This window comes from Ischnura elegans, chromosome 8, assembly GCF_921293095.1.
Source record: "Ischnura elegans chromosome 8, ioIscEleg1.1, whole genome shotgun sequence".
NCBI lineage: Eukaryota > Metazoa > Arthropoda > Insecta > Odonata > Coenagrionidae > Ischnura > Ischnura elegans.
The window spans coordinates 70,869,313-70,882,223 of NC_060253.1; the positions used below are offsets into that span (position 1 = coordinate 70,869,313).

The 12,911-nt window shown below is 38.0% G+C and overlaps 1 protein-coding gene across 6 annotated transcripts in view; it reads right to left on the reverse strand.

The window, feature by feature from the left end:
- Positions 1 to 4,111: 4,111 nt before the first annotated feature.
- The window catches only part of LOC124163718 (calcitonin gene-related peptide type 1 receptor-like), a 510,985-nt gene continuing 502,185 nt past the window's right edge, over positions 4,112 to 12,911 (reverse strand). For 4 of the 6 annotated variants that reach the window (XM_046540787.1, XM_046540788.1, XM_046540786.1 and 1 more), the window contains 2 exons: positions 7,588 to 7,629; positions 4,743 to 5,620 (listed from right to left, as the gene is read on the reverse strand). In XM_046540787.1, the coding sequence (XP_046396743.1) occupies positions 5,507 to 5,620; positions 7,588 to 7,629 (156 nt within the window). In that variant the 3' untranslated portion in view covers positions 4,743 to 5,506. Of the gene's footprint in view, positions 4,501 to 4,742; positions 5,621 to 7,587; positions 7,630 to 12,911 lie in introns of those variants that run through there. The other 2 variants (XM_046540792.1, XM_046540791.1) reach the window with 2 other exon arrangements.

The following is a 12,911-nucleotide window of genomic DNA, read 5'->3' on the forward strand; positions in this document are numbered from 1 at the left end:
TGGGACAGCCGCTTAAATGGGGCAAAGAGCGCAAGTCTTTATAGGCCCCAATTAACCGGAATCTACTGTATTTGGTTAACATGTAGTCGTCAACAATGACATAAATAAATGGTTAACATTGCTGATAAAAAAACACTATCTGCTGGTGATGTTATTGTAGCTCTGAATGCAACCAATGGCTTCCCAAGTGGTGTTGTTGCTGAAAATTGTGTTACATACTTGCATTTCCTGTAATTGTGTTACAAATTGCAACACCTTGAAACAGTGGGATTCCCAGCCTCCCACCAAAATGGGTCACCCACATTCTAAATCCATCCCTGTATTTCATGAGAAGTGCATTAGAAATTGTTTTTAGTCTTAAGTTCATTAATAACATAAATGTAATAAAAGTTTGAGTGGTAATTATGTTTCAATTTTTGCAAGAAGTTTTACAAAGATATTACATACATGACTGTGACATTTCTGTGAATACCTTCCTATCCTCATAAATTTTGACACTAGGTCCACAACATCATATCTATTTTGTAATCCTCTCTTGATTCTTTAGTTGAGTAGTTTTTATCTGATCTGATACTCAAATTTGGAGCAGTGAACCAAGACACTCATGGCTAAGCTTAAAGTCACTTAGTACATCCACCAGGTTGAGAATGATGGTTAGACCTCTAGATATAGAGATTAGCTCCAATGTTAGTGAGTTTACTTATCAAATAAGCAGTGACAGATAAAAAACAGAAGAATTCCAAGGTTGCTGGGTCTATCACTGGGTAAAATACGCTATCCAAGTCATACTCAAAGCCAGTGAAGATGTCTGACTTGGTGACTGCAAGCTGACAGCAATAATGCTTCTCATTTACCAGCGGAGAGGGCAGCAGCCCTTCTTCATATGAGTCATGGGCATACCCAGCAGGGGGCATCTGCCCCCCCCCCCCAGAGGCAAAAGTGAATGTGGTCCAAAAAGAAAGTTTTGAACAAAATTTCTTTAAATCCAAGAAGAGCCATATTAGTATGAAACGTGTAATTAGAATAATTTTTTTGAGCAAATATTTTTAAAAACCAATAAACCGCTGTCATAATATTCTTGAAATTTTAGTCTCCTCAACTTTTTCTGAGATACAACTTGAACAGCCACGGCTTGCCCCCCTCTTAGTTTTGATCCTGGGTATGCCCTTGATAGGAGTGAAGCTGGGGATTACAATGGTCAGTACAGTGACAATGGAAACGGGTTCCCAGGGCAGGCCTGCAAAGGTTCTCTTGGTGACTCTTATGCCAGCACGTCTCAGGAGGGGAAGGACTAAGGAAGGAAAAAAAAGATAGGAGATGCTGCCGTGATGAAAGCCCGATGACGCCTCCAGGGAAAGGATAGGAATGGAAGGAAGGGGATGGGTAGAAATACACGCTGCCATGGGGACTATAGGGCCTATTACTTAAGAAACCATGACTTAATTTGCCAACGAAATTAGAAGATTATTCTATGATAAGAATAATAATCCATCGATCATTTCGATGGATGTTCAGTATAGTGACACTCACCTCACTGCCGGCATTGTAACATTTACTTTAATGTTTTGAAATGTACCATTTTAAAGTTGATGATCTCAGAGGTTGATAGTGCTGGTGTACACTACCTTAGTCATACATGTGTATGCATCTTGAAATAAACTCACTCTCATGAAGTTTCTTAAGGAGTCTAGTCATTTTTTCCCCTCCTCTCCATGACCTTCATATAACGGCTTAGTAGGTACTGCTATGTAGAAGGCAAGGGGAAACCGCCACTATTACCCAAAGGAGTTGCAGTTTCCACTTTTAAATTCTTGATGAAATTCCTTCAAGTTAAATATTCCAGAAATAAAGCAGTTCCCCTTATAAGCTCCAGGTGGGGACTACTTGAAAGAGTACATTGGTGGAATGTGATAACATTCTGGAGATAGGAACATGGAAAATGAGATACCTTAGGACCTGCAGAAGGCCAGAGAACTTGAAGGTGGAAGTACAAAGACTGAACTTTGGTATTATAGGAAATGAAGTGTCCTGAAAAAGGGAGAATTTTGGAGAACAGGCTATAGTATTATACATACAAAAAGGATCTCCAAATGGCAAAATGTACTGGAGTTGGGATGATGCAGGGAAAGAGCACCAAAATGCATACGAAAAGCTTCATGCACTACAATGAAAGGATAGTTATGGTAACTATAGAGACTAAACCAGTAGATACTGTAGTGGTCCAGGTATGCATGCCTATGTCAGATAACGAGAATGAAGAAGTTGAAGATGTCTAAGAAGGTATTGAGGAGGTAATCATACAGGTCAGAGGGGAAGAAAATATTATTTTATGTGATTGGAAATCTGTCTTCAGAGAAGGCCAAAATGGGAAATTAACTGGAAAATAGAGATTACCAAATATGTAGGATTAAAAGAGGCAAAAAGCTCCAGTAGTTCTGCACAGAATGCAAGTTGGTGGACTACAGGAACTGCCACACTTACAGTGATTAAATCCATTCCATATGGCAGCAGCTTAGTCCAGGATAAAATCCAACCTCATACAACAGAACTAACTTTGAATTAAAATCCTGAATTGAGATAGGATTATCGAAGTACATGTCATGGAAATTCACCTGCTTGTGTTGTGATAGTAAGGTTTATTAAAGTAAAAATTGATATGCAGATGAAGAAATAATGGGAAATAATAAAAGGAATGTAAAACCAATCTAAATGAATACAAAAGAAAGCATATCATGAAAAAAATTCTGTTCTTAGCCCCTCAAGCGCGGCGGGCATTTATTTAAATCCCATCCCAGCGGCCGGATGAGATTAAGATGACTTCACCTTATTGGCATACTATCATTCAATAATTAATATCTTTCATAATATACGATCAGTATCGTTAAAAATTTTGTAAACTTGCATAATGTAGTGCGCTACTTTATAATAATTTTTCGAGCGATTTGAATAAATATAGGCGTTGAGTTTTTCGACCGAAGTCGTCAATGTGCTGGTTTAAAACGGAATTCAATCGTTTCATTTTCATCGAATCATTTTAAAAAATTCTGAAGGCATAAAGTCGTTATGAATATTTTATTGGAGAGGGAAAGCACTTCTTCAAAAGATAGAGCAATTTGTTTTAATCTAAAATACAATATCTGGCGGAGAAAAAAAATTGTATACCTACAGTAGGTCAGGAAGCGTACTGGGTACACATGACGGCATTGAGGGGTTAGACCACAACCTCACAATAAATAGGACTTAATCTTTCTCCGCTTTTATCACGAGAGATATTCGTTTCAGTTTTATGAAAAAATGAAATACATATTCATTAAAAATATTTTACTTATGCTCAAATATTTTAATAAACATGAACAGAAGGGTTATAGCTATATCAGACACGTTTACAATGAATGAACTATCAAAGCAATGCACCTAGAAAACTAGTCTCTCGAAATGTGTACTTGAAAAGTTTAATCCAATCACTTACATCACATCAAGTTGAAAAGCTGATGATTCTCAATCTTACTTGAACAGATCATCTAATCACACATGAGAATCAGTTTCTTATTTGACAGGGCTTCTCAATCAATTCAGCAAAAATATATTGAGTACCTGTTTTGCGGACGTTATCTTCCCTGGCATCTCCTGTATGTACAGTGAAATTCTTCAATAAGCAAAGTTCAAAATCCTAAGCTCTCACAACAAATTAATTACCCTGTACCTCTTTGAAACCATGTGTGCGTGGAAGATCACCCAATTCTCACCAAGTGATGATACATAAATTTCAAATTGTCCCTGAAGCTATTTTCATAAATATGCACTCACATTTTCAAGTATTTTTTTGCTCAAACCATTTTAACTTTCCCAATTATATATTAGACCTGAGGGAAATTTTCTGAGTTTTTTATCACACCAATGAATACAGTTTGAGTACACATATCTCTTGTGGATAGGTGAAATGCTTTTTGAAACTTATCATAAATCAAAATTCCATGCTGGAAATGGAAATGTAACAATGCTTCCCATTTTTCTCACTACAAAATTTAGGATGACAATGTGTAATTGTTTCGGAAACTGATCAAAAATATATACAATGGGTACTTAATAAAAAATTGTGAAAGACATTGACTTCTTTTTGGCATACTAGATAAAGAAACATTTCTTTAAGCATGTACATAGTGCTGAATACATTTGGCTCCCACAAGGATTATACAATCGCTTCAATTTAATCAGTAAATATACTTACAAATCCACGTGTGGTTTTTAAATTATGCACAACAGTGACATTTATTCAGGAAGAGAAAAAATGGCCAATGTCAAATGAACATTTACATATGGCACATGAAAGCTGAAAACTCATTCTCTTCTTTTGATGATGGTGAACTGCATTACCAAAGGTGGTTACCACTTTGTAAAGTAGTGAGTTTCAAGACAAAGGCAATGACGTTGAAGAGGTTCTCCATTGCTGTGTGCTGTCGTCTCCTGGGTGAAATAACTACAGACGGGCTAGACGCAGGCCTTCAACATGAACAGTGAAAAAAACTCATTGAAATTGCAAAAAATATGATTATGGTTCTTCTTTTACAGTCAAGAACCATTCTCATGCAATTGACTTAACCCACCAGCATGACAACCAGAATTTCATATTAAATACTATGTGTAAGTACATATGAATTCAAGCACAAGGTGCAATATTGCATCAGCATCTACTTATAAGGTAAATACTCTACCAGGCTACAGCTATTTTTTGTAAAACTATGGTGATTGGGGAGTCATCATGAACTATAAAACCACCAATTCTGATAAACTGGGATTTGTAGATGAGATGGATAAACTACTGAAATTATAGTAATACATTATCACTGGCTAGATATAAATATTTTTTCATGGGGACAAAACTTGTAATATGTACACTCTGATTTTGGGAGACATGCCTGAAAAGAATGATAATTAACTATACAAAGAATTCAATCAAGTTCCATGCATGAATGCTATCAGGGGTCTACCAGGAATAAAACGCAATGAATGTCTTTATCTCTTAAATTAATGATTTATTAATGGAAACACTTCATTTTTGTATCAAATTGGACAATTATCTCAAGGGGAAAATAGAAAATGATGATCTGCAAAATATTGCTCAATATACTTTATTAGAAATATTGTTTTAAGGGGTTCTGAAAGAAAGTTGTAGTTAAAATTATCCCTACTGAGTACGAGTCAATAGCATAAAATACCTTGCAGCATTTTGGGAGTAAAAATTAAATTAGTACTCAAAGGATTTAACTTAAAATGATGAATACAATGGGGATTCATTAATTAATGTGTATACAATAATCATAGTGACACATTTGACACATTTATGTTCTTAATTTGCATGGATCAACGTAAAGACCTTGCTATACACACCCTCTAATTTTGCACAATTTCTAGTTGATGCAATTAATTGTATATGAGAATCCACTTAAAACAATACCCATGACGATGCACAACTCTGAAAAGACTATTATGATATTCTTCCCTAATGTTATGCAAATGTTTCCCCCATTACCGAAACAGATGTTACCCCTGAACAAGAATGCCAATGTCTTCTCCTTGCCATGCGGTACTGCACCCATTTCTTCTTAATGACTGAGATAACCTAGAAAAAAATGGAAAGTAATTTTCAGCATTGAACAGTTACTTCACTTAGTTGCAGATCTGGGGGATACAAGGAAGGAGGGGAAATGTCCCTCCTACAATTCAAAAGAAAAAGTGTTCATGTAATTTAACACATTCACCACGGCTGATGTTAATTAGCATCACACCGGTGTTGATTACGGAGCTGCCTGGTGCCAATTGTTGTTCACCAAATTTAAAAAAAAAATACTTTGCTCCTCACCAAACCACAATACATTGGTGCCGCAAAGAATGTGTTAATTAAAAAATTTGAAAACGTATCATTGCTAGTATAATTATGACTAGCATTATATAGGATGTTTCAGTAGGAATGTGCAATAATTCAGAATGTGGTTAGGGACAGTGGCGCAGCGAGGGGGGGTTTTGGGGGATAAAACCCCCCCAGAGCTCACAGAAATTTTTAAGTTATATCTATTTTACTTAATTGGATTAATAATGCTGATAGAATAGTATGAGGATTAATAAAATATCACTCAGAAGGCCGTAAAAATCACCATTTTGAACCATTTATTTAATTTTTTTCTGGCGGAGGGCGTCCACACTTCCCGCTTACCCTGGTGGGTATGCAATACCCCCAAGCCCCCCAGTATTAGTTGTGCCCGAATCCCCCCCTAGCCTTGATTCCTGGCTGTGGCTCTGGTAAGGGAGACAATTTTGTCCATAAATATTGGAACGCAACTCCTTAGTTGCTGAGCTATGGCATCACAAAAATATTTTTTGCATGCACTTATCAGTTGCTATGAAAATGGCTTTTCTTGGTTATTCAGCCTCTTCGAGGTTTTATTTAATAGTCTGGATTTTTAACCCTTTGGTTGCAGAACTAGGAGATAATAGCTACCAGCCTGTGTGGGATAGAACCAAGAAATATTTTTCCCTCTAGCCTAGCCTAGTGTCTCGCAAGGAATGAACCCTAAACCCTTTTAGTGCAGTGGGCTGATATATTGGCTTTTGCCGCTCGGGCAAAAAGTGTGGCGGGCCAATGTATCAGTCCTTACATAGTACATACATTATTAAATTTGCTACAACTTATTACATTGATGTATTTTATTTCAGTTAATGTAAAAATATTTTGTCAATATTAATCAGTTTAAACTCAATAATTAAAAAACACCCTCTTATGGATATGCAATAAAAAAGCTTTGTATTGTTTTTTTTCGTAGTTGCTACAGTTCATGAAAATACCCTCAGCATTTCTTGCCAGTAACTCAGGAAGAAGGATAGCACTAAAAGGGTTAATATCCGAGGCAATCCTTCCCAGTGAGAAATGGGTGGTGGAATCCACGTGGAACCCACGTGGAGAATTAATGTGGATACCACGTGTTTTTGGTCGTGGAATCAACGTGGAACCCACGTGGAAATTTGGTGGAAAAATTAAAACAGCAGTTGGTACTGTCCTAAAACCATTAAAACCTCAACCACTCTATATCTAAACCTTCTATATATGTGTCTACGATTTTTCATGTGCTCTCATGGCTGCCTTTCCACGAATTATATAAAAATAGAATGTGCGACACATTTTCACATAACTAGTGTGGTTTCAGGATGATAAATGACGCAATGTCACCAGAGAGTTAAGTTCCACAAATTATAAATTCTGTTTAACATTTTATGATAATCACCACAAATCCACTTGAAATCAACGTGGATTCCACGTGGGTCCAACCACTCAATATCCACCACCACCAAATATCCACCACTCAACATGGATTCCACGTGGGTTCCACGTGGATTCCACCACCCACTTCTCACTGGGTTCTTTCTTACCAATGGGTAGGCCTACATTTGGGCACTTATCGTAGGCATATTAACAGTGTGAAGGGGGAAGGAAACAATACAAAATGGGCAGTATGTTAAGAAATGCTGAGAGGCATACATAACAGTAAGCTAGTTGGCATTCTTATTCATTCAATGTAACCAAATAATGCTTACCTCCCCATTGCAGAAGCAGAACAGAAGTGCGACACAGAGACCCTGGGGAGTAGAAAATGAAACAAATAAGAGTATGTTTACAAAAAATCATGTTTCTTGAAGTAAAATACAAATAACGAATTTTAATAGCAAGTTCTACTGATGCCATGAATGACACTGTATTATCTTGATGCAGTGGCACATGGAAGGGGGGTTTGGCGGATAAAACCTCCCCCAAGAGCTTATTGTTAGAGAAATTTTCAAGTTTAATCCATTTTCCTTAATTGGATTGATATTACTTAAAGAATAGTCTAAGTATTAATAACATATCCTTCACAAAGCTGTAAAATTCACCATTTGAACCATTTATCCTGAAATTCCGCAATTTATTGATCTCGCACCTCCCGCTTACCCTGGCAGGTACTCCATACCACCAGATACCCCCGGTATTATTTGCATCTAAAAAACCCCCAGCCTTAATTCATAGCTGCGCCCCTGTCTTGATGAGTGCTTTTTAAGTAGCCGGTATATTAATAAATAAAATTTTATCAATACATATCGTGAGGTTATATTCTTTTCACTTTATGTTTGAGGGTGAGCTTTAGTGAGATCCTAGACACATTTTGTGGCTTTGCTAATGGGGAGGGGATATTGCTGAGAGAGAGAGCAGAAATGAACTTAACATTGCCAAATGTACAACATAGCCGCCCCAGTTTTCACTGGAAACGTGTAACTCATGGGTGACCACAGGTACTTTCGGCCAGGCACCGAGACACAGGGGCACAGCTAGGAATTAAGGATGGGGGTTTTTAGATGCAAATAATACCGGGGGCATCTGGTGGTATGGAGTACCTGCCAGGGTAAGCGGGACGTGCGAGATCAATAAATTGTGGAAATTCAGGATAAATGGTTCAAAATGGTGAGTTTTACGGCTTTCTGAGGGATATTTTATTAATACTTGCACTATTCTGTTGGTTATATCAACCCCATTAGGTAAGCTGGATTAAACTTTTTTTTAAATCTCTGAGCTCTGGGGGGTTTCTATCCCCAAAAATCCCCCCCTCGCTGCGCCACTGCCGAGACAATACGCCTACTAATTTAGAAGTTATTGAGAATGATCCCTTTACAGAAGACCATGACATTGTCAGCTACCACTCTGAATGCAGCACAGCTGATGAAAGGCATACTAAAAGCGTTAGGTTTGGAAACGCAGCTCCACGAGCAGATTCACAATGTTAACATGACGGAGGTCTGAGAACGACTGACTTTCCTAAGTGCTAGTCCACGCCTACTGTCTGCTGATTGGCAAAGGGTGTCACGTGTCGAGAAACTTTCTCTCTCCTCACCCCCAATTGCTTTAGCCTAACCAATAAAGATAAAATGAACTGAGTCTAGTTTTATAAAATAAATTATTGTCATAATTTATGAATAAATAATCTTATAAGGTAGCATAGGATAGTAGTAGGGTTTTGAAAATGGGGGGGATAAGTACCAGAGATTTTGGGGCCCATCTGGGGTGTATGGAATAAACACCAGGGCATCCATGGGTCAGTTTTGGCACCTCTTTTAACCTTCTGTCGGGCACGATGGATCTGACAGGCACAGCACGAGCTTTTTTTCAATTCTCTGTGACACTAGGCGGCATAGACCCTCAACGCTTATGGTAGCTTTTTGTTTTGACAAGCTCTATGCAGTATTTCATTTTTCCCATTTATGCCGATTGATCAGTAGTGGATTATTCAGCGTAACTAAGCAATATAAAAGTATTATTAGATAAATAAGATAGCCAAATAAAAAGCACTGATCATGTAGAGTTCAGATGATAAAATACATTACATATAATAATATTTAATAGCCTTAAGAGCAGGTTAAATCACACCTTGCAGGATCGGTGCTGGGCCATATGACGGCATGTAAAGGGGTCTATGCATTGCACAAAAGACATCAGGTGCTCGATTGCAATAATAATTTTGCTTTAAACTTCAGAGGTGTACCACTGAGCCATGCTAAGAGTTAATAATGCTTTTTCATGTCTGTGCAAGAAAGAAATTATCAGCAGAATAGCCCAGGGGAAGAGAGCATTCCACCAAAAGAGAGACCTGCTTACAGTGGGAAACTTAAATATGGAAGTAAAGAAGCAATTTATAAGAACCTACATCTGGAGTATGCTCCTATACGGAAGTGAGGCATGGACAATGACCGCAGCGGAGAAAGCAAGGATAGAGGCCTATGAAATGTGGTGCTACAGAAGAATGATGAAAACCAAATGGATCGACCGAGTTAGTAACGAGGAAGTCCTAAGAAGGGTAGGAGAGAAGAGAAGCCTCATGAAAACCTTAATAAGAAGACGGAACAACCTTATAGGCCACATCTTGAGACATAATGGCCTGATGAAGACAATCGTCGAAGGGCAAGTGGAAGGTAAGAATGGAAAAGGAAGACCCCGAACAAAATATATGGAACAAGTAAAGAGAGATGTGAAAGAGAAGAAATACGTAGGTGTGAAAAGATTAGCTGATAGGAGAACTGAGTGGAGAGCTGCGTCAAACCAATCCTAGGATTGTTGGTCAGTGATGATGATGACCTATCAGGCACATTGCACCCGAACTCAGCAATTCCAATATTTCACCTGACAAAAGGTTAGAGGCTCAAGGAGAGGTTGTAACCTGCAAACCCACCCCTCCCCTACACCACTGATCTTATAGTTTAAATATTAACCCTGAGAAGAAAACTGGATGAAACCGGATCCAAGGATAGATAGATAATTATGTCCTTTCACACACATTATCACTGATACATTATTTTGAGAGAATGGAAAATGGAGGCATATAAATGATTTAATACATTGGTTTGATAGTGTAAACAAAGTGAATGACTCACAAATGTTTGATATGATGGCATTTTATGCTCATAACTTGCAGGGCAGAAAAAATATTCTGAGTAGTAATAGTTGAGTTTCATGTTCGAAGTTCTACCACTAGGTTATGCCACTCATTCATATTTCTACTCTAGGCCCTTAGTATAACCACCATGGCATTGGTTACCCTGGTGCCACAGAAAGAGCTCTCTCCACACATGGAGACCACGAACCATGAAAACAAGTTCTTCCAGCAATTAAGTCATGACATGTCATATGTGAGATAACTATGACCATAGCCAAGTTGGAATACTGCCATATCTCTGTGTAGTCGAGCATCTACAATAAATTGGCTCTACATCATGAACATCTTCTATGTGACGGGTGGTTTAGATATCACCTCAATGAACCCCTTCAGACTGTATTTGAAGAAAGAGTGCAGCTCTTCATATGGTGGCGATTCACCTCTCAAAAAGACGAGCAACAGTTATACATAAGGCATTCCAGAGAATTGGACATCTATGGGTTAAGGTATGCATTCATATGTGTGTCTGTAGTATCGAAGGGGACATGTAGGTGATGGCAGATAGCAAATTCTACATTAGAAATATAGTGGTTACATATTTTATATCTACAGTGTTTTCAGCTGTTGATTTTTACAATTGGAAGAAGTAAATAAATTTCTAATTTTTATAAACCTTTGATACAGTAAAGGGGAATGGAATTTTTCTTCTTGGCCATTAGTTGTCAAACTGCCTATATATCATATGCTTGTGGCCAGCTCTACTACAGCCATTTTTCTAATTTAAATTGCTCTTCAACGCTATTGCATAACCACAACATGGGAAAATATTAGACAGTAAAACCTCTATGTAGTGAACCTCTTTTGACCTCCACACTTCATACCACCCCTACGGTCCCGTCAGATTTACATGTAAATTTATAGCCAAACCTCTATGTAGTGAACCTCTTTATCTCATAAAACCTCCACTTATCATACCAAGAAGACAACTTAGAGGGCCTTACTGCCTCCGCAAATCATACCGAGACTACTAGAGACCATTAATGCAGCCGTGGTTATGTACATGGAATGACATTTTCAGCAATAAATATTTCACACTTATTTTTTTCTTATAAACTTTTCATATGCTGTCATTTTCATGCTAACCATTAGTTATGGCCATTTTGTTCCATATGAGAAAAAAGACACCCAACGATCCTGATCAATTTAAGTGACAGTTGAATTAAGAGAGATCACATTGTTTTTCTCTCAAGTCATGGTAAAAATCATGCGATAGTGCTCACTTTCTGTTACTATTAAATAATAAATTTATGTTCACTAATGCATGCATGTTTGTTTAGACACATAAATATAATGGTTTAAAAGACATTGCAGTTTTTCATTTCCAAAGGATATGAAAAAATGGAGCCTATCACTAAAACCTCTTTATAGTGAACCTCCATACATCAAATTGCCCAAATTTTGGTCCCCTCAATTACGATGTAAATAGGTTTTACTGTATTTCAGTTACCATGATTTTTGGCTCCTTTAGATCCATATTATAGGATGGCCTACCTCATGTATGTTCTGATATGGTACACTGGCTATGCATTACAAATTTTATATGATCCAGGAATATAGCCAATGTTTTGGGACTTCAGAAATTTTTTCCCTAGTGGTGACTACTCACAATCCAAATGCTGATGATATCACTAGCACAGGCATGTCTATTCTTTAACACTCCATTTTTCTATGCAGGTTGGAAAAAAATTATGTCACATTATTTTAACCCTGAATAGCTGATGCCACTAGGAACCAAAATTATCTATGATGTTTAGGTTGAAAATGTACCATTTTTAAACTACTGCACTATGGTTGGCCATGAGTTTGCCCTGCTGCTAGATGCTCTGGACAACTCATGATTTTGAACGCTTGGCCTGCCTTAGATCAGGATGTATCCGTGGAATTTGGCAGTAGAGAAAACTCACAGCTAGTCATAGCAATTGGCTCAAAGTTTCTGTAGTTTAAAAATGATGCTTTTTCGACCTAAACTTCATTTGTAATTTTGTTTCCTGCTGGCATCAGATATTCAGGGCCAAAATTTAGTGACACAACTTTTCTCCACCCTGAATACTGTGGCGGGTTCGTCGCGGAGGCCCCATTTAATGACAACCCCGGATAGACAGCGGGCGCCGAGGTCGCGGAGCTGCGGGAGCGACGGATATAAAAGGCCGTGTCTTGCGGCAGACGGGGGGTTATTTTGCTGTAAAGCCAGACTGTGTAAAGTTGCTTGTTGGCTACTCAATAAAGAGGCCGAAACCCGGAACGGAGTTACTTATTTTTACGGCAACAACACATGGTGTCCGGTGTGTTATTATGTCGAATAAGCAAGTCGGAGAGACAGAAGAGGAACTACGACCGACGACACCGGACGAAAGAACTACCCCTATTGCCTGCGGGAGCCACCGTTTGGGTGAGAGATCGTCG